The sequence below is a fragment of the Ostrinia nubilalis genome, chromosome Z (genome assembly GCF_963855985.1).
Source record: "Ostrinia nubilalis chromosome Z, ilOstNubi1.1, whole genome shotgun sequence".
In the NCBI taxonomy this organism is placed as follows: Eukaryota; Metazoa; Arthropoda; class Insecta; order Lepidoptera; family Crambidae; genus Ostrinia; species Ostrinia nubilalis.
Genome location: NC_087119.1, coordinates 12,186,311 through 12,209,499, shown reverse-complemented (window position 1 = coordinate 12,209,499; position 23,189 = coordinate 12,186,311). Strand labels below are relative to the sequence as shown.

The following is a 23,189-nucleotide window of genomic DNA, read 5'->3' as shown; positions in this document are numbered from 1 at the left end:
CGCGCAGTGTAGGGTTCCTTAGTTGTCCGTCGTTATCACAATATATTTCAGAAGTAAGCAATTACTTCATCTAAAGTCACTTTTAATATTTTCTTCTAAGGAATTTTTATTAGGTATGAAATTTTATAATACATGAGTAAAACGACTATTACTCTTGAACTAACTGATCTATCTTAACCGCTATAGTTTTCCTTGAAAGTTCATAAAAAGCACTATAATCTTGAATTTTTCCAGATTTATCAAGCCAACAGTTTAGTTTTTAGCGGGGGGGAACGCCCTACTCGGACAAAAATTGGCACTTTAAACTTTAACATTTTGCAAACAGATCCCTAAATCCAAAAATGGTCTTAGAAACCCCTAAGCTATTTTAAAAGACCTATCCAACGATACCCCACATGATGGGGTAGAGGACGAAAAAAAAATCATCCCCACTTTACATGTAGGGGAGCTACCCTAAAAAAAATTTTTTTTTTTTCAAAATTTTATTCTACCGTTTTTCGGCGTGATTAATATACATACCTCTACAAAATTACAGCTCCCTAGTGCCAATAGTTTCCAAGCAAAACCTCGGACAGACAGACAGCCAGACATATCGAATATACAGTGTGAGTCACGTTAAAGTGTACATATGAAAATAGATGAAACTAGACCTATTTTTATCGACAAAAAAGAGGTCAAAAATTTTTTGAGATTTTTTTTTAATTTTTTATAGAATTTTTTTTCTTCAAATTACTTATTGTAAAGAAAACGTAATAACTTTTAAACTAAGCGGTATATCCTGATAAAATAAAAACAGTAATAATGCTAAATAACAGGCAATACTAAAAAAATACATAAAATACACAAAAAATGCCAACAAATAATAAAAAATGATACTTTTTGAAAAAAATCTGCTTAAAAATTCGTGTTTTTTTGGTTATTTTATAAATTTCTCCAAAAAATGCCCCTATAACCGGTGGTTTTTATTACTTTGTATTATTTTCTATCGTATTATCTTTGTAAAACCAAAAATCGCATGTCTCTATCCCTATCACAACATTTGCTATGATCGTTTGAACAAAGGCCTGCCACAACATTATTCTCCGCTACAGGTAGAGACAATTTTAATTTTAACTAAAATGCTTATTTTACTTCGAAATCTTTTGTTTTTATTTGAAATCTAACTTGTCTTTATCAAAATTACAAATCTAGAGCCATTTTCAGTTTTGTTGTTAACGAAGCGTTGAATGGCGCGCCCGGAGAGGCTTAGTTCAAACGATCATTGCAAATGTTGTGATAGGGATAGAGACATGCGATTTTTGGTTTTACAAAGATAATACGATAGAAAATAATACAAAGTAATAAAAACCACCGGTTATAGGGGCATTTTTTGGAGAAATTTATAAAATAACCAAAAAAACACGAATTTTTAAGCAGATTTTTTTCAAAAAGTATCATTTTTTATTATTTGTTGGCATTTTTTGTATATTTTATGTATTTTTTTAGTATCGCCTGTTATTTAGCATTATTACTGTTTTTATTTTATCAGGATATACCGCTTAGTTTAAAAGTTATTACGTTTTCTTTACAATAAGTAATTTGAAGAAAAAAAATTCTATAAAAAATTAAAAAAAAATCTCAAAAATTTTTTGACCTCTTTTTTGTCGATAAAAATAGGTCTAGTTTCATCTATTTTCATATGTACACTTTAACGTGACTCACACTGTATATTTAGGGTTCCTTGTCAGGACTAAAAAATTATATTTGTATGATGATAATGTCATTTTATTCTATACAGTCTAAACAAATAAAACTAAAAATGCTTCCGTCTGCATGTGTGTATACTAAAGTGCAGAATAAATGACGAAATTAAGAAAATGATAAAACAAGTTCTATTTTTATCAAAATCGATTTTGCTAGATTATTAGTGATTTGTAGAAAGGAACAATTAGACTAGGTACTTCTGTAAAAAAACAATGTGACCCTAGTACTAACCGCTGTCACTACACGTGTTTTTCTGGTTCTATTCGTAATCAGTGGGCTTAGTGCGACTTTACACAATCGTCATCCGCTAGCGACTGCGTAAAAAATGGCATACATTAAATGTATGATGATTGTACAGCGTCCCTAGCAGATACCTTCAAGAACTAAAATCTTTAACTTTATAGATCTTTTTGATGCACTCGTTAGCGACAACGTTAAAGCACACAAAAAAAATGTTTCTCAGTTATATTACTCCAAAACTATTAAATTTCAGTTTTTTTTTAATATCACGTGAGATTTGGGGGTGGGGGAGGGGGTCAGGCAAAATCTCACCAAATCTCACCAAGGGGGGCGGGGGGGTTGAAAAATAGCCAAAATTGTCTCACGTAATTTATGGACGCCCCCTAAGGTTTCCAGGTCAAACACAAAATCCGGTGTTTAATTTGGTCGGACATTCAACCCTAAAAGCCGGACATACCTCTTTTAAAGCATGTCTGACTATTATCAAAGTACATAATTATCTTATCTACCAAAACAGTAAATAACTTTGACGGCAGGGTTCGAAATTATCAAGATAATTACGCTCCATGATAATTAAGAAATTCTGATTGCGAAAGTTTGGTTTATGTTTTTGGTTGCTGATTGTTGTCCATCGCTAGTCAGTCACGTAAAGCTTGGAAAATAGATAAATATTTTGACACTACATAACTAGTGATCATTGTGGAGCTAAATAGATAGGTTTTATAACTATCTATTTTGACTAATGCCCACCCCCAGACGCAAGTGCGGAAATACAAATGGGAAATACACGTTCGAAAACTCAAATACAGTTCATTTTCACGATAGTATTTTTTTTGTTATTATCATTGATAATTATCCTTTCGAACCCTGTTTGACGGGTAGTTTTGTTAAGCTGCTGATGACAGTTGAAGTCTTATTTGATTTTTAGTGGCACTAAACCTTATTTTGTCGTTTTTATTAAAAACAAGGTACATAGTTTATCTACGAGTATATCATAACAATCACTAAAGTAAGTTTATTACCGCCAATTCCTTATTCACTGACAAAATTCAAGAACGAAACTTCTCCAATCTCCATTGTGTTGATATAAAACCGATAAAAGAAAGTGCACTAAAAGCTGCTACTTATTTATTAGGACTACATTTGTAATTAATATAACATAATTGATAGTTATTTTCGGAGTCTGCGCCAGCTGCCATAAATGCCATGGTTAAGAAACTTATTTCGCGCCGTTTATTTTAACCCCGGTACAAGTTTCCGGTAGTGTTAACTTTTTTTAAAACAAATCTAAAAGTATAACTAACTAAATTATTAAAGTTAAAAATGTACAAACAGGTTGTCCCTGAAAGTGTGGATCAAACAAAAAGGATTGATTCTACGGCTCAAATGCAACTTTTCCCAAGAGAACGAAGTTAATATTAAAAAACCTTTTTGTACAAATTGTTAGTAATCAGCCAATTAGTACGGGGACTTGTTGTATTTGCATAGAAAAATAATCGATCCTTTATGATTGACTAGCTTTTGCCCGCGGCTGCACCTTTGTGAAATTTAGTTTTTCATATATCGTCAAAAATTATAGCCTATTATGTTATTCTGGGTAATCTGGGTTTTAATCAATAACAGTGTAAAATGCGTTCAGTATTTTTTGCGTGAAAGAGTAACAAACATCCAGACATCCATACAAATTTTCGCATCCTAATAATATTATTAAAGCCGAAAGTTTGGATATCTGGATGTTTGTTACTCTTTCACGCAAAAACTACTGAACGGATTTTGTTAAAACTTTACAGTATTATTGTTTATAACCCAGTTTAACATATCGGCTATAATTGGACGTAGTTACATGAAAAGGATCCAATCCACATCAAGTCATTTTCGAGATATTAACATTTGAAGTTTATGACGTATTTCTTCATAGGTGTTAATTATAAAATAAGTTGTCAATATGTTGTTACTGTGTATTATTGTAATTATTTTTATTGATTATAGTACAATCAAACACAATATTGTATTTCAGGAGATATTTGTAAAAATATGCAGTTGGATCCTTTTCGCTAAATAACAGTTAATATTGTGCACGCTCAAGACTTAATTCATTAAAAAGACCCATGTAAAAAATATTTAATAATAATGACATTTTTTTCAATAAAACGTCATTTTTTAATACTCAATTCTTTATTGTTCATCATTTATTAGTCATAGCTCTCCTCAGGAATAAAATCAAGATCTTCTTCGTAGCCTTCTATGTCTTCTACGATGTTAGAACTACCCTTTAGAGACTTATAAAAGTCTTGACAATCTTTTGGGATCAAATCTAACATAGACAGAAGATCATCCAACTTGGGTTGAGGGATTACCTTGCCGTTGGGCCACAATAAAACAAGGTCTTTCTCATTAATATCAAAGAATTTACCTTCTAACTTTTTTTCAATATATAGATGAAATTTATCGTCCTTATCTATAAAATCACCTTTGTCTTTAACCAATTAACTTTTTCTTTGGATATAAAAAGTTTTCTATTTACTGTATTCTTTTCAAGTGATTTGGTCCCCATAAAATATTTTTTTTAAGGATCCCTCAACCCAAGTTGGATGATCTTCTGTCCATGTTAGATTTGATCCCAAAAGATTGTCAAGACTTATAAGTCTAAAGGGTAGTTCTAACATCGTAGAACACATAGAAGGCTACGACGAAGATCTTGATTTTATTCCTGAGGAGAGCGATGACTTAAAACTTGAACTGATTTTAAATTTAAACATTTTAGAAAATTTCTCTTCAGTAATTTTCAAATAATTTATGTTTTGTGTTTTGCAAGTAGTAAAGAGTGCATACTGTACTACCGACTATTCAAATTCTTCAAAATGCAATTAATGTTCTGTGTATAATTGTTTTTTTTTTATATAAAATTAACGTAATAATATAATAAAAAATGACGTTTTATTGAAAATAAAATCATTATTATTTAATATTTTTTATATGGGTCTTTTAATGAAAAAAGTCTTGAGCATGCACAATATTAACTGTTATTTAGCAAAAAGGATCCAACTGCATATTTTTACAAATATCTCCTGAAATACAATATTGTGTTTGATTGTACTATAATCAATAAAAAGAATAATAATAATACACAATAACAACATACTGACAACTTATTTTATAATTAATACCTATGAAGAAATAGGTACGTCATAAACTTCAAATGTTAATATCTCGAAAATGACTTGATGTGGATTGGATCCTTTTCATAACTAAGTATGATTAGATTGGGCTTGGGTTGTTTTTGTGAAACAATATTTCTATACTATTGTTTAAATATTATCAGTAAGTAAATACCAAGAACCATTATGGATCGTTTTCGTTGACAGATTTATTAGAATAAAACGTAAAAATGCATTTATTGAAAAAAACCAAGTTTTCTGGATCCATTTATTAATTTGATTATAAAATAAGCAATTCAGCAAATAAATACAAGCAGAGTGGATCGTTTTTGCGTTTTTGACGTGTGGTTGAAGTTGGTATTCAAATTACGCAAAAAGGATCCAACCTATTTGGATCGATTTACTGATTTAGTTTCTAACACAGGGTAAGAACCACGACAGTTGGATCGTTATAAGTGAAAAAATATACATAAGCGGCTATAGATGTGGGTTGGTTCCGATGTTCAAATTCAATGAAAAACAGCTGTTTTGACGTGGGTCTTTTTTACTGACCGATAATATAGATGTTTAGCATCAGTTTGGTATACTAAAGTAATTTTTGACAATGTTGTGGATTGGATCCTTTTCGTGTAACTACGTCCAATTTATGACCATATGTGACTAATACATTTCAATAAATAAATAAGAAGTGTCTAAAAAGCGCCATCTATCGTCATTGGTTAAAATCTACAGCGCTGGACAAATTACTGTTTTTGACGTTCGTAAATGTTTATGCGGGGGACTTAGATTAATAAAGCCTAGATGGATAGTCTTCATACAAACGCTTCGTCAAGAGTGAGGCAAAAATCTTATGTCATTAGTGTCAATTTTGTTGGGGAGTGTAGACAGTGAAGGCGATTTTCCCGAAAGTACGGAAATTATTAATACGTTTTTAATTATTTTATAATTAACAAAAACAAAACGCATCATGTACTTACTTATTTATTGAATTCAAAGTACCTACCTAATAACAATAAGATAAATCGACTTAAGTCTCGATTTCATAAAAAAGGAAGTGTATTTGTACGGAAATAAATTTTCTTGTTACTGGTATCATTCCCGTATTTAATATTTGAAAGCCAAATTCAAGCAAAATACGCGTCGAATTGTAGTACTTACTTATGAAATGTAACACTGGTCACTTTCTTTCGTTTTTCGGATGTATTTTAGACACCCTTTCACAGCACAAACCGTTTTAATTAATTAAAATTCGTCGGACGTGTTTACCAATTTTTCACTTTGACAGTTCATGTGACGTTTACGGGTGAGCCGTGCCGGCTCCCTAAAAACTGCCTCACCTTTCGTGCACTGGCTGTCTATCTAGGTTTTATTAATCTAAGGCGGGGGAAGCCGTGAAACGCCATCTATCAACATGATATCTAACGGGGGTAAAACGAGGTCCACGTAAAACGAGGTTCAGATAAAAGTTATCTTGGTAATCCTGGGATTCAAAAATCAGCCCTTAGTATGTTATAATCAGATCTACTTACTTTTTTATTAATAATTTTATATGTTTGCGGATAAAAAAAGTTTAGCCCAATCAATTCTGCTAGCCATCAATAGCAAAAAAAAAACATAGGTGGTTAAGTATATTTTAATCGTTTCTACAGAAATTGACATTCGGTTTAGAATTAGATAAGTACCTAACGGTCAGAGAAGAGATTAAAATACGTTTAAAACATGCTGATTTATACAGAGTAGTAGTTCTTTTGTGCGCGCGCGCAGCTTGCCCTTATTACATAAACATCAATTCAAATTGTTGTGTGTCAAACTACTGCGCAGCATTCAGTCGCAACGCAAATTATGTAAACGGAGTACCTAGGTACTATCGGGGACTCTTCCGCCTGACCACTTTGTAGAAATTTTAGCGTAAGCGCATCGCTCCGGTCACGTGCTCACCCCGTCTCTAATTGGTTACGCATTTTACTATATTTTTACTACGACCAATAAGAGACAATCAGGGCTTAGGTTGCAATACGAAATACCATTGTGCACTTTATTGTCATACGGTTAAGGTTTAAAACGAAATGTTTCTTTTTCTTCAATCTTTCTTAGTTTTAGGCTGAGTTGCACCACCTAACTTTGACCGTAACTATAAACGGTAACCGGTGCTTTTTGTATGGAGTTTGACAGATTTTTGACGTTTGTCAAAGTTAAAGTAAGATGGTGCAACTCAGCCTTAGAATTTTAATAATAGAATTCGGTTACAAACAAATATATATGTATTTTTTTAATATTCTGTTTTTATACGAGGTCTGTCTGCTTTTTGCTTTGGCGAACTGTCGACATATTCTCTCCTTTGTTTTTTTGTGAAGTTTTGTGATCAATAACCGATTGATTTTGTTTTGTGTTGACCCGTGCTAGTAATTGGACTGTTTGATTGCCTTTTTATTGACCTCCGCGCGATTACTGAACCATGCCTCTCAAAATAATTCTTAATTCTTATATTTACTTACAAACTTATCTATACATTGTTAACTGTTTAAGTATTATTTAGTTTGAAGTTTAATTGTTATTGACTTAAGACCTTGTGTAAAGACACTTAATGTGCAATAAAAAAATTAATTTGAAATAAAACTAACTTAATATTATAATATTTACGATAACCAATTACCTGGATCATTGCTACCTAGTGCAATATTTGTATTAAATTGTAATAACGTAGATAAGTGTTTCTTTAAAACGGAAAACAAAAGTTGCTAATGTATTAAAAATAGATAGAAACCTATTAAGGTTTTACTTACATTCAAGGATTTAAGAAAGTTATTATGTAGCCAGATCTTACAATAATTGTTTTTAAGGCGCAAATATTTTTTAACTCTTTACTAATTAATTCAATAACATATTGTAATAAGTAAAATTCGAAAGTAACTGTATGATTTTGTATTTCTCGCCTTAACTAGCTAAACTAATATCATGAGATTTACACTCTTAATATCAACAATAATTATAGAAAGGGCTACTTTTTTCTCGGGAAATTGCACAGTTACCTCGGAATGTGCGATACCAATTTTGTGACCCGAGCGGGCAATCGCTAGTTCAAATTTTACACGAAGCCTCATAAATATTTTGTAGCGATTCTTTATTGGGTTTCAAATTGACTAAAATGCGACGTTGCCAAACGAGCGCTACGGATGCGGGTAATAAGCAATACTCAATCCTAAACGCTTTACATAGAGCTTGGTTTGCTAGGGCAAACATCTACAGTGGTGCGCCGACGCTGCTTAGACCCGAAACATGAATGAACGGGGGCGGAGCATAATCGAGCGCGTGTGTGCAAACAATTTAGGCCCTTAAGGTGTCAAGGCGTCCGAGTCCCCGATAGTACACTACCTAACAGTTCATTAAAAAATCATACTTCGGTTTTCCTGTAACACGTATGTATGCCAGATGATATAGAACCCAGTTTTGGAAACTTTCTTCTATGTATTTTGTAATTGCTGTCATTAATATTCTTTATAATAAAATCGTTCAATCGACATAATTAGCAGTAGCTACAACAGTGAATGGTAACGGGAAGCTATCATTCTAGGTCTGGACTAGGGCATGCAAAAACCGAGCGGTTTGGAAAAACCGGTCTTTTCGGTTTTTATTTTTAAAAACCGAACTAAACCGGTGTTTTCGGGTTTTTCGGGTCGACTGTTTGTAAGTAAATAAAAATGCTGCAAATTATAATAAAAATCATTTTATTTCTTTTATATTCTAGTTTGACAAGATGAAGTTACATGTTCTGAACATAATATTGTGAGATCAATTGAATAGTTTAATTAAAAATCAAATATAAAGAGATCAACAATAGGACACTTCGCTCATCAGCAAAGCAAAAACTGGTCAGGACTTCTTGGCGGGAATCTGAAGCGTCATGTTAGCGGTTTTGTTTTATTTCCTCAAATTCGTGTGTGGGCGACTATTAATGTATAATAATGGTGGATTATTAACCATTGAGTGTTCGTGAACGTCCATGGGTGTGGGCAAGTGAAGCAAAACAGTGCATCGTGATTCTTCTGGTTCTTTCAAGTTGTCCATAGGAGGTCTCAGTAAAGCACCACAACTTTACTGAGACTCAAAGGGTGGGAAAGGGTATCATCTATCATCCTTCATTATATCATTACTTGATCTCATTTTGTAACTCGTATCACTTATATACTGGAAAATGGCACAAATCAAGTCGACCTCGACGTGTATTGCCAACATCATCAAAAAAGAAGAAGAACTTTTGGTCATAGTTATGCTTAATTAAATAATATGTAAGTTGACACTGACAGAGACTAGCAAAGCAAAAATAATGGCGGCAATGGTCAAATACAAAGCGCGTTCCATTTTGCGCCCGCGCGCTTATAGCTTTAGCTAGAAGATACATGGTACTTTAGTTCAATACCATAGCCATAGACTATACTCTACTCATTCACATTGCATTATAATAATTGTTTTTATTGATATGACTAAAGAAGCATGTTCTTGTATGAGTTATTAAATTATCTAAAATCGTAGAAGAAAAACCGAAATAACCGAAAAACCCGGATTTATAACTGACAAAAACCGAGTTCCAAATTGTGTCGGTTATCCGGTTTTTCGGTTATCCGGTTAACCGGTTTGCATGCCCTAGTCTGGACTCTCCACGTCTCGTTCTGAAATCTGATAAGCAAGAGGTGTACATGTTATAATGATAATAAATAATTGTGTAATTTATTTAATATTATTAATAACAAGAATTAATAACCGATGGAGAAAATGGTTATTTGACAGCTTAGAGCGAGCTAACTTTACACCACAAAATATACAAAACACACACACACACACACACACACACACACACACACACACACACACACACACACACACACACACACACACACACACACATACATACACACACACAATATACCAAAATAGTGAAGTAAACGGATTATCTTTCTTTTTCCTTGATAACATTATTCTTGTATAGCTTGGATAGTAGGAGCTAACTAAGGAACTGGTACCTATAATGCAGGCTCGGCCTAGTTTAGGTAGGTACTAGTACATTGTGTACCACTTAATGTCACCTATAAAAAATAGTCCCTAGTTTTAGTGGTCAATGCTGGCCGTCGGCCAGTTACATGATGTTGCTTGCTAAAATTGAAAGCGTGCTTATCGGTGACCTGCCGTCCGTTTTGAACCTGTGGCAGACCTTTTTGGAGTCAAATTCTATTGCTTATATCTCAGACGAACTGTCCACTCGCTAACAGCTATCCTACGAACATTTCTGAGCTCTTACTGGACGTCGATACCAATCAAATGACGATTTCATAGAGAGGTTGACGTGAAAAAACGGTCATCCCTCTGCGATGTGCACCGGCGCTGTTCAGAACTTGGTCTCGGGATAAAGCCACCAGTCTCCCGAAAGCGTCTTAAAACTTTCGAAACCCAGGACTGGCTTATGTGGAGCTGACGTGCGACAGCCCGCTGGCTGAGCCCTTCTTGCAATAGTGCAACGATTTGTGCTGCTTCTGAAGGTGTAGAATCTCAGATAAAGTGTCAAAAGAAGCGGAGATGTGTATGTGAGAGCAAAAATCCGAAAACACGTGCTTTTATAGGGGGTAAATAGGCCGCAACTCGCGACGTATCAAACAGTTGATACATGTCTTTTTCCTTACTTCTTCACATCAGCCGGGATATCTTTTTAAGTACTGGTGTGATTTGAATGAAGTTGGTATCAATTTAAAGTTAAAAGTTTAATCTTTAAAATGGTGTCACTTTTTTTGTTACTAACAAATTCGTTAGTACACAAGATCGCGTGGGAGCAACTTCATGTAAGTGATTCCATACTTTAGCTCGCGAGTGTATAATGTTTTCAACATCAGGAAACTTCTCCATTGGAAATGTTACCTAGTCATAATTTTATTATGATTTTTGCAAGACAGCATTCTTGCTCCAACTTAAACAAACCCCGGAAGATTGCCATTAACTAAGGCCTAAGAAAAAAAATATTTTCATCAGTTTTCAACCGTATCTTCATAACAAAATCAAAATTATCTTTATTTGTATAGACTATGTGATTAAATTAGTACTTACAAATCGTCAAATGCTCTTAAGGAGCCTATACATGTCTCATTCTTTTTTGCCTTACCAGCGCTTCGTTATATCCATGGCTTGAAGAGACAAAAGAAGAAGAAGACTTCTATGTCTTTGTCGTCTCAAAATCAAATTAGGCAATTTCAGACAGAGAAAAAAACTATTAATGTTACTGCTGGTATCTAATATTATTTTTTGTAACATTCCGGCACAGTCACCTGGTATGTATTCCTAAAACGCTTTTGCTCGATTTATTTTTCAATTATAACAAGCTCGCAGATAAAAAGACGAGTGTTGATTCATTTCAACGTTAAAAGTTGCTTGAGATTGGAATATTGTATCCAAGTATAAAAAAGGCATGTAATACACTGCATATGTGTAATGCGGCGAGTGAGTGCAGATGTTAATGCAGGGTCTGCACCTGCCGGCGACAGGTGGGATGTTGTTGTGCGTCTGCGCACGTGCCGCCGCCACCACTATTCAGATTATTATTTTTGCTTTTAAAACCCAGGTTTTATATACCTACCTAACCCATGATGTTTTGTCATGTAGGTAAATTAAGTGAAATACATTTAATGGATTGCTAAATATTTGATGAATCACGCTCATAATGTTTTTTTCTAACATAATATGTAATATTATTTTAGTTCTAACCAGTTATTTAACGGCTGCACAAACTGCACATACATACAATTAGTTAAGTTTGTGCTGATAAAAATACCCACCGGACGGGCAAATTTGCATCTAAAGGCGTATTCGGGACAAAGGGCTAAGCTCCCTCAGGGGGAGCTTCAAAACCGTTTAACAAGATTCAAATGAACAGGTTACACCCAGCAAACAGGACAATGTGTTTAAGAAAAAAAAGAATACGAGATCAAGTCCACTAAACAAGTTCCAAGGTCAGCTGCACGAGAAAAGCTTAGAATTGATTGATAATAAAAATATCAAACGTGTTCCTTCTAAAGAAAAAAACTAAAGTATCGTTTTTGTCACCTTGTTTGTTAGATAAAAATATGCAAGTTTGACTGGTTTCTGACATGATCTTCATAATATATTTATTCCAAGGTACAAGCCGCACAGAAACTAGCCCTAGATGCAAAAGATTGTTCGGTGAAGGGATTTAGATTACCTAGTACATATAGCTTAAAGATGACGTGGTTAAAGATGAAGTCTGCACTCATAGTAGACGGTCTCTGCGCATAGGTGGAACATTTCGGGAAAGGCCTAGCTACAACGGCTCCCATTTATGCTCAGCGAGACGAAGATGGTGGATTTTTAGTGGGTAAGCCCACCCTTCTGGAGGGGAGAGCCCCACATAACCCGCTCACCTATTGCCCGGTGAAGCTGAAAAAGCCGCTCACGGCTATCAGCAAGGTCCATCCGAAAAAAAAAGTAGCGGGTATTTAACTCGATGCATGCATTTTTATTACGAAAAAAAAAAAGGTTAGTGTTTTGCGGAAGGTTAGAAAAACTTCGTGGGTGCATAGATAAGGTCATTTTAAGAATACAAGTTTCAAATTTTTTAACTCGATGCATGGATTTTTATTACGAAAAAAAAAAGGTTAGTGTTTTGCGGAAGGTTAGAAAAACTTCGTGGGTGCATAGATAAGGTCATTTTAAGAATACAAGTTTCAAATTTTATTTTTTGTATGCAATCCCGCAAACTCGGAATTAGTCGGGGAATACAATCCCGAAATTAAAATCGGGATGAAATATCTTCCGGGATTCGGAAGCGAATCCTCTAATTGTGAATCACTTTCCAATAAACCCATTAAATTAACTTTTCAGTGACGGAAAAGACTTAACGTTTGATTGAAATTCTTCCGCTAACTGCTCTAAAAACGTTTTCGCGAAATAGGTACTTGGGTTTTTGTTTTGCATTAGTTTCTTATGCATCTCGATTCGCAATTCGCAATACCTACAGCTACACGTAGCTAGTTCAGATTACTTGTCCATGTGTTTAGTACACTATAATATGATGTAGACTGTAGACCGACATGTAGCTCTTGTCTCGGTGCATACAGACCTGATTTATGCTATTTTGAAGCGTTAGTACCTAAGTGGTAAGTAGTTACTTCTGTATGGAACACCAACACCAAAATCTTGTTTGGCTTTATTAACACGTACACATGCTTGCATGAACTTATTTCCAAAAATTAAATTCGTGCAAAACCTATTTTAACATTGTTTCATAATTTTGAAGTGTACAAAGTCAACGTATAGACACAATATTTATTAATAATAGGCTCATTCAGTCTACGCTAAAATTAATCAAAATATTTTTAAGAGTTCAGCATTTTATGCCTATTTTACAAGCTTCTACTCGTATTTGTTTTTGAATTACCTGCCTATTAGTTAGACTAAGAGCTGGTGAACGCCAGACCTACGTCATTTTATAAAACCTGAAAGTTTGTCAGCGTATGCTCATATAGGATAGAATGTTGGTGAAACTTGAAGTTTGGGTCATCGTGGCTTTGGCAGCTATCCTAAAAAACTGTCTGGCAAGGAGTTGGAACTGTCAAAACTGTCTGGGTGATGGGGAAACTACTTCTAATTATTATAGCTGCCAAAGCCATGATGACCCAAACTTCACGATTCACCAACATTCTATCCTATATTGGGAGCATACGCAGATAAACTTTCAGCTTTTATAAAATGACGTAGGTCTGGCCTTCACTAGCTCTTAGGCTGAGTTGCACCACCTAACTTTGACCGTAATTACTATAGTTCCAAAATACTGAACTGTCCTATCCATGACATTGACAGTGGGGCGCTACCGTCAATACCGGATCGTTGGTTCCGATTTTTGCCATGTTGGAACTTGGAAACCATATAGTTGAACGATGGTAGCGCTTCCCTGTCATTGAGTTTGGTGGGACAGTTCAGCGTGGGTCATCTATACAACGATAACCGGTGCTTTTTGTATGGAGTTTGACAGATTTTTAACGTTAGTCAAAGTTAAAGTAAGATGGTGCAACCCAGCCTTAGTCTATATCCCGAATTGATTTGAGATTGCTCTCAAAGTTGATTCAGTATTCTCAATTCAAAACAAATAAAATATCTGCTGCCTCTGTTATTGTGTTATAAATTTGATCAATTCAATAAAAAACTTAGTTCATATAAAGTATAGTGGCGTGGCCTCCAGTTGATTTAATAGGTCTTCGGATTAGAAAATACTGTTTAGTAAAAATATTTTACCATAGTTGTTTTTTTTAATCATTGAAAAAATAGTTAACGTTTACCTATCATAATAGCAAGCGTATACGCGTTCTACAAGTCGGTAATGAGCTGGGACATGTATTACGACAACCAGATAAAAACAAGTTAGAAGAAAATTAATTTCTTCCATTTAATGCATATTACTTCACTAATATTTAATTAACATTAGTGAATGAATAGTTAGGTTTTATCAGTATGCGACGCAGCGCCGGGTGGGTGGTGGTGAGGCGGGCGCGGCGGCGGCATTTGGCCGTTTTGCATTGCAAGCCCGTTCTGAGCGCGCGTCGCGTTCGCCGCACTCTGCCACTCAGAACTCGGTTCACTCACTCTTCAGTCACACGGCAACACCCGCAGTTGCGCCACAAGTTTTGTTTGTGGGAATGGCTCCTTAACCTCCTCCCAACAGTTTAAGCCAAGTGTTCCTAATTTTCGATAAATTAGGATACTAAATATCAAATTATACTCACTTACCAGATAATAGTAGTGAAAACTAAACTACACTGTGCATTCACGTCGGGCGCGTGCTGTTTCATTGCACAACTCAACCGGCTTATGGCATCCAGAATGGCGAAATACCGCAGGTATGGCTACTAGGATACCTTTGTCTTACGCCTACACCTTTTCTCTTACTCGTTACTGACTCAGTAATGTCATTTACCTTAAAAAGTTGTAATAGTACTACAATAATAAGATAGGTAGCGTCTCTAGCAACAGTGTTCAGCTGTTTTTATTCAGTAGTTATTAACAATACGTCCGTGAATCCTATGCACATGAGCACGTGGTGTGTTAAGTAAAATGGCGGCGCGGCGCCGGTCGGTGCGTTGTGCGTCCGTCCATTCGTGAATCACTCGCATATGACTGGTTCAATTGATAAAATTATTATCTTCGAGTATGATTAGGCGGTCGCGATGCGTAACTCCTAGATAATTTACGTTACATGTTGAGAGTTGGAAGTAGTCGACCGTGAAATTAGCCTAGTTGAAAGATTTATAAAGTTAACATTGTTTTTAATCCTTTATTAGCCTTTGATTATATTAAATTTGTATAAAACACTTTTCAATTTCTTAATCGCGCTACATTTATTCAGAAATTAGTATTCAAAATGCAACCCTAAGCCCCTCTAGTTAAAATTACTTGAACTTTATTAATTTTTCTCTTTATATTCATCAAAGAATGTAGTATAACTGATCGCGTTAACGCTATAGACAGACATGCAAGCATTGGTGAGATATTGCTGTGGGGTTAACCTATTTATATCAGATCAATACTTAACCTAGTCCGTCTGGTCTATTGATTCCGCGGGGTATGACATGACCGACATCAACTGTCCTCAATTGGTTTATTAATCCAGTTAGCCATTGTTAGCTTGTTTGTAGGTACATCCATGACAAAAAAGCGGAATGTCCTCTGGACATCGAACTACTAATAAATATGTTAAGTTTTATAATTTGTGCATTACTTAAATAATTTATTAAGTAACCCTACTGGCCCCTTTGCATGACCATGTATGTAGGTATGTACTTATTATTAAAAAATACATAAGTATTATCCTACATATTACATGGCAATAAAACATGTTTCTTCTACCTAGTCCCTACCTATTATGTATGTATGTATTATGGGGTCGCGCTGGCGGGTTACAGCTAGTTAGTACATGAACATAATATAAATCGATGTAATAGGTAGGGATATGCTCATGATTATTATTATTATAATAAATTGTCCTTTAAGTGGTTTAAACTTGTAACCTTTCTATACTGGCCTAATTACTCTTATAACGGACTTAGGGTTGCCAACTTTTTTTCAAAATATACAGTTGGCAACCCTAACCCGTAACGCGCCGTTATTGTAAAATTTTGGTAAATTTTCTTTCTCACTAAAATAACTATACTTCGATATATTTTTTTGAAGTAAAACAATCTATCCAAGTAGGTTGGGCGTGGAAAAAAAAATATCGTTAAAAGTTGGTAAAAAAAGTTTACCTACTTACAGATTGTCTTGGATGGGAAACCTAAGAAATATGTAATTAATTAGCCTGAGATTTGTTTAGATAGTAATATTTAAAAAAATTAAATGACATCATTTGACATTACATACATACCTATTTCCCAATTGCGAGGTGAAACTGTCAGTGTGCCAAACCTAATCTTCAGTTAATTATGAGTTACTACAGGGACGATTAAAAAATCAGCTCCTAAGGTAGTATGTCATTAGTTAAACTAGTGTATGATTAGAATTCAGAATTTAAATGGCGAAATATAATTTTGGTCAGTTGGTAGTTTGTTGTTAATTTACGTATTACGACCGGCCAAATGTTAGGATACCGTTCAAGAATTTACGTTTAGAGCGAGATAGCAGCTTCAGTAGGTGTAGATAGGTAATCACGTCACTCACTCACTCACTCACTACATACAGCCCACGAGGGGTCATGCAGCGAGCGGTGTAATGCAACGGAATTGAGTTTGTGAATGGCGCGCGGGCGCGAGGGGTGGGCAGGGAGGGGTTACCAGCGCGGACTCGCGTCTGGCGCGCCGCGGACCGCGGCCGGGCCGGGTGTTGAACGAGGGCGCGAGTGGTGATGTCATCTCCGGTGCTCCGCCATTTTGTAGCGACAAACAAACTGCGGGCCACGGTGGACGACTCGTTATTTACGATTCGTGATTTATATGTCTTTATATCGTAATATCTCATAAGATATGACTTTGGGAACAATGCACATCAAATCGAGTTTATCATTCTCTCTCATCAGGTAGTTCACGCGATTTCAACCGGGTTTTATAATACCTAACAAATGTATGCCATAATCGATGAAAATGAAAGAAAAAATCCATAAATTGCAGTTATATTTAACAATTTAACATAAAAAACTATATTATTATTATCCATGAATTAACAAAAAAAGTAACTGACCTAATAAATATCTAATTGGAATAAATTAAAGATAAAGCGGCCTATTGAACTTGATCAAACCAAATGTAAAAAGTCTCATTGTCGAACATGACTACATGATAATAGTTATCACAATAATTACAATTATTGTAGGCGCGTACAAAGTTTCCATAGATCTCTGCCATTCTCATTTTTGCTAAATAACTAACTGGCATCCATGCTTAGGCGGAGGGCCTAAGAACTGAAGTAAACCGGTACAGGGCAGCTAGCTGGGCAACAAGCGATTGCTATTGATATCGTTTGAATTGGAACCTATATCATACGTTACTGCAGCAGAAGTGCAAAAGAATGCAGATCAGTAGTAGCTGGTGGTTAGTCGTTAAGCGCTGAGAGAGCAAAACGAGATGTAAAAACTCCATTAGGGCAAAACTTACTTTAGTTAGGGCAAGCAAAGTTTTATTTTACTAGTATGTAATACATATAAAAATACTTTGACTGAGTAACACAGTAGTAACACACACTGCTATGGTCAGCAGGACTATGAAAAAAAGAACATATTTTTGAAAAATTTTACACTACTTGGTAGGTAGGTACTATGGAAGCGAATTAACCGATTCTGAAGTGGAACTATTCCGACAGCTGCAACAGCTGCTGTTATCGGCTCTGGCTGATAATTTTGTCGTTAATAGGTCAGCAGGCTAGGTTTTTTCGATTAATTGTTACCTACATGATTGATGATTAGGCTATTTAAGTACCTCTCTTAGGCCGATTTTTCAATCGTCGGATAACTTTTAACTGAACAATGAACTTGTCATGCCATCATCAATGACAAACTTATTCTTCAGTTAAAAGTTGTCCAAGGATTGAAAAATCTGCCCTTAGTCTTTTTCACCTAAGATGATTCGTATGACGTTTCGAGTTTTGATTTTTGTGACGTTGTTTGTATAATATCTAAGTATTCACTGCTATCGATTAATGAACCACGGCAATAATCGATTTTTTTGTATCTCAGCCCTAAATCTATTCCGTATCACACATTGCGTACTTTAAATAAAACGTATTTTTTACATCGTATTTAATTAAAATATAATCAACTAGCTTTCCGCCCGCGGAATCGCGCGCGTGGATTACATTATCTACATATTTTACGGAACCCTATTTTTTCCAAAATAAAATTTAGCCTATGTTACTCGTGGATAATGTAGCTTTCGAATGGTGAAAGAATTTTTAAAAACAGTCCTGTAGGTTTTGAGCCTATTCGTTACAACATTCACATTTCAAAAATATTCTGCAAATTTAGTATGCGTAATAATAAGGATAACCTTGAAGTGTCATATTGATAATCTTAGGTGAAAAATACTATAGTAAATGTATGTTTTTATTGTCTGGGTACATGAATCTGTAATTTGTATTTACTCACTATGAAATGATTTTTATTTGAATGAATACAAGTAGTTGTATCGCTTCTCGCAGCCGATCATCAAAGGTTCTCATCAGCGGACTTCCCCCGCATGTTCGCTTCGACAACATCGAGCCTCTGCTGTCACAGTACGGCAACGTGCAGCAATGCGACAAAGCCAGCTCCCGCGATCCCAACACCCAGGCGGTTTTTATCACGTTCGAGACTCCGGAGCAGGCGTTGCAGTGAGTATATTCATTGTTTGACGCACTTCCCACGGTCACTGGATAATCTGCTTGGTTTACTGTGTCGGGTCGACTGCTTGTTGGACTCTCGCTTCTTCTTTCACTTTCCTTCCCTTTGTTCTCTGCATGCTCTTTTTCTATCCACTCTTGTGTGTGTATTGTATCGTATTGCAAAATGTTTTATTTACAGGCTATCTATGGGTTGTTTGGTGGATTGGATTTCGTGTGTTCTAAATTGACTCACTGTTTTACAAGGATATAATAATATTAGAGTGCACCTCTGCTAATAATTGGCTTCTTCTAATTATTGGGTGTCTAAATATAACGAATGTCCGTTTGAATTTAAGGTATTTTTTTATAGTTAAAGAATTAAAGCAAAAGCTTAAATGGTGGTGATTTTGTTCCAGGGCTATCAACGGGTTGAACGGCTGTGAACTGGAAGGTAGCCGTATGAAGGTAGAGGCCGCCGAGCAGAACGCGCGGGGCGGACGGCGGGGACGCCCGGGCGGCGGCCGCGGCGGCGGCGGCGCGGCGGGCGGCGGCTCGCGGCCCACCGACTTCCCGCTGCGGCTGCTCGTCCAGAGTGACATGGTCGGCGCCATCATCGGCCGCCAGGGCAGCACCATCCGCCTCATCACACAGCAGAGCCGTGCGCGCGTAGACGTCCACCGCAAGGACAACGTGGGATCCCTCGAGAAAGCCATAACTATTTATGGCAACCCAGAGAACTGCACCAACGCGTGCAAGAGAATACTCGAAGTGATGCAACAAGAGGCCAACAATACTAACAAAGGGTAAACTTCAGATTATTATTCCACTTTATATGTATACGTATTTATAATGTATAATTTATCTCATATTCAAATTTGCTTTTCAGTGATATATCCCTTCAAATCCTAGCGCACAACAACCTAATTGGACGTATCATCGGCAAGGGTGGGAACACTATCAAGCGGATCATGCAAGAAACCGATACCAAGATCACGGTTTCTTCTATCAATGATATCAATAGCTTCAATTTGGAGCGGATCATCACCGTCAAGGGCACTATTGAAAACATGGCTAAAGCCGAGTCACAGATATCGGCAAAGCTCCGTCAGAGCTACGAAAGCGACCTGCAGGTATATACTTAATATATTTTGAAGATTCTTATTACAATTAATTAGTTCCAAATTTTAAACTTTACATGGAATTTCTTATTCCAGGATTGTTGACTAAAATTCCTTTACGTATGTGCACAGGTGTTGGCGCCACAAAGCATAATGTTCCCGGGACTGCACCCGATGGCGATGATGTCGACTGGTCGCAGCTTCTGCGGCGCTCCGCCCCCATTCCAGCCGCCGATCTACGCGCCGCTGGCCGGCCAAGGCGGCGCCCAACAAGGAGCCGGGGATAGCCAGGTAACAGTCTTATAACACTAATACTCTAACCCGAATAACCCGAAGATTCGCGCTATCGCGATGTGTGTAGCCAAGTATTAGGTCGTAACAACAGATATCAGACTTTATGAACCGTTCCACTGTTATTTCTCTGCTCCAAACGTCCCAGACACGGCCTTTAGAAAAAAATCTTTTTATGTCCTGTTTAGCGTATACTTCGGTGCTTTTTTGCATAGATACAAGACTTCGTTCCGCTGTCGCCCGAATGTTATCGCGATGAGTGCGGCCCAAGCATTATTCATAATAAAGCAAACAGCATAATAAACCTATTTTAACTATTGTACTGTTTTGTCATTGTCACTTTCTATCAAGTGATGACAGCACCAAGTAGGAACGAGATAAAACAGTGCAATAGTTAAAATAGGTTTATTAAGCTGTTTGCGTTATTATGAATAAGGGTATTATTCTTTGAACGGCATTCGTACTTTAATCTCTGACAATAATTAAATTATAGCGTACTCGAGTATAGAGGAACTTAAATTTTTGAAGTATTTCTTATTCGTTTCTTAAAATAGAATGCGAAAATAAAAATATGTACAGCATATCAGACTAGATTTTTGTTGCAAAATTAGTACCTACCTTGGTAGTCTTTATTACAAAGATATAAGAACTGAATTCGCACTTAAATACATTTTATTCTAGATAAATAAAATAGAAATAGCGCACTCGTGTGACGACAGTAGAGTTCTTATGGCTCCTTATAGGAATTGATTACTGACTGTGGCACTTCACAGCTACACTACTGCTGTGCTGCTTAACGTATTTCATTAACCTCTTCAACGCCAATGACGGATACATGCGTACATCAGGTTGACCGCCAACGATGGATTAAGCTAAGCGTCCACGGACGTGTCGTGCGCAACGGACGCATCGCACGCAACGGATCGTAGTATTACTATTATTTATATGGAAACTCATATAAGTGCGTTCACCTGTCCGCATCGTACGCATCGCACATCCGATACGATGTGTTTCGTACGATGCGTCCGTTGCGTGCGATGCCGACAAGTGGACGCTTAGCTTTAATCCGCCTTAAAAATGATGTCAGTAAATAGGCTAATTGAGTATTATGTAAACTGAATAATAATGAATACAATGATTTGATGATAATGGCTTTTGTATTTGACGTGGCGCTAAAAAGGTTAATTTGATGGCAATCCAAGTAAACCGTGTTATACTGTGGGCATTTCGGGTCGTGCATAGTTTAGTTACTTTCCACAGTGGCGTTAATTAGACCTGGTTATAATTTCTTGACTAAATTATCCTTCTACTGAAATAAAACACTGTAGAACGTAATGCCGCTTATATTTCCTTAATTAAATAATGAACATTTTGCAGACTGACTGACACACAGGTTAATAGCCATGCGATGCAAGAAGCGACAATATGACATTATGTAATATGTTTTAACTTGACAAACTAGTTGTTTGCGATAGTTAACTGTGTTCTATCTAATAATGAACTCTTAATACATGAACAGCTTTTTAACTTAACTAGCAGATTAACTTTCGTCTTCGGAAATGTGATACTTATAACCTTATTTCTCTTCAATTTATTAATGGTCAAATAAACTGTTTCAGGAAACTACATACCTTTACATCCCAAACAATGCTGTGGGCGCCATCATCGGCACCAAGGGATCACACATCCGCAACATAATTCGGTTCAGCCGAGCGTCGGTTAAGATAGCGCCTTTGGAGCAAGAAAAGCAAGGCGAGAACCAGAATGCTCAACAGGAGCGCAAGGTCACAATTGTTGGCAGCCCTGAAGCCCAATGGAAAGCACAATTCTTGATTTTCGAGAAAATGCGAGAGGAAGGTTTCATGTCTGGCTCAGAGGACGTGCGACTGACGGTGGAGATAGTCGTTGCGTCGTCCCAGGTGGGCCGGATCATCGGCAAGGGCGGGCAGAACGTGCGCGAGCTGCAGCGCATGACCGGCTCGCTGATCAAGCTGCCCGAGCAGCCGCAGCAGGCCGGCGGCCCGCAGCAGGACCACGACACCACCGTGCACATCGTCGGACCCTTCTACAGCGTCCAGGTATGGCCATCACTCACATTTCACATTAGCAATTATCACGCGAAATATTTTCTTTCATCTCCGACGGTTTTCATAAACAATGCTATACGTTTCTCGAGGAACCGGTAAAAAAATGTTTAGGGTGTGTTTGCATTGGCGAAATACCATGTTCACAGTTTGGGTTTGGTGTGTGAGATATTGAAAGATGACACATGTAGTTACAAGTCCAGTACATTTTTTACAATTTAAAGGTGCTTCTTTGTGCTATTATGATACTACAGTTTAGGTTAATAAGATAAGTATTATACATTTATTATTGCTGGCGCAGTGCAGTGCGACTTATTTACTTATCATATATTTTAGAGTTCTTCTCACTGTGGCATAATGAGGTCTTTACATTTTGTAGCGATCTCCAGAAGCGGGATGAAAATAGAGCAGACACGGCCTCTATAAGGATTCGGTCGATCAGAGTGTTAGCCATAGAATTGGCAGTACACTATGGCTTTTAATTCCTTTGATGCCTTTCTAGGTGAGTAATTCTTTTTATTACTGAAATAACAATGCGAATGTTCATTTCCTTATTATATATTTAGACATAGTAATAAAGTTATTCAATACACTATGGCTTTTAATTCCTTTGATGACTTTATAGGTGAGTGATTATTTTAGTAAATTCTGAATTTCTGTGCGAATTTTTATATTCATAAGTTGTAGGGGAAGTAATAAATTAAATCTGATTCGCATCTTTT

General features: G+C 36.3%; 1 protein-coding gene and 1 long non-coding RNA gene across 6 annotated transcripts in view; both read left to right on the top strand.

Annotated features, from left to right (window-relative positions):
• Positions 1–23,189, top strand: part of LOC135086772 (uncharacterized) — a 371,747-nt gene that overhangs the window by 287,891 nt on the left and 60,667 nt on the right. The gene's annotated exons all lie outside the window — the stretch shown is intronic.
• LOC135086761 (insulin-like growth factor 2 mRNA-binding protein 1) overlaps positions 1–23,189 on the top strand; it is a 110,196-nt gene that overhangs the window by 77,548 nt on the left and 9,459 nt on the right. For 2 of the 5 annotated variants that reach the window (XM_063981545.1, XM_063981548.1), the window contains exons 2-6: positions 18,813–18,983; positions 19,391–19,777; positions 19,861–20,104; positions 20,225–20,383; positions 22,003–22,461. In XM_063981545.1, the coding sequence (XP_063837615.1) occupies positions 18,813–18,983; positions 19,391–19,777; positions 19,861–20,104; positions 20,225–20,383; positions 22,003–22,461 (1,420 nt within the window). Of the gene's footprint in view, positions 1–14,714; positions 15,032–18,812; positions 18,984–19,390; positions 19,778–19,860; positions 20,105–20,224; positions 20,384–22,002; positions 22,462–22,846; positions 22,953–23,189 lie in introns of those variants that run through there. The other 3 variants (XM_063981549.1, XM_063981547.1, XM_063981544.1) reach the window with 3 other exon arrangements.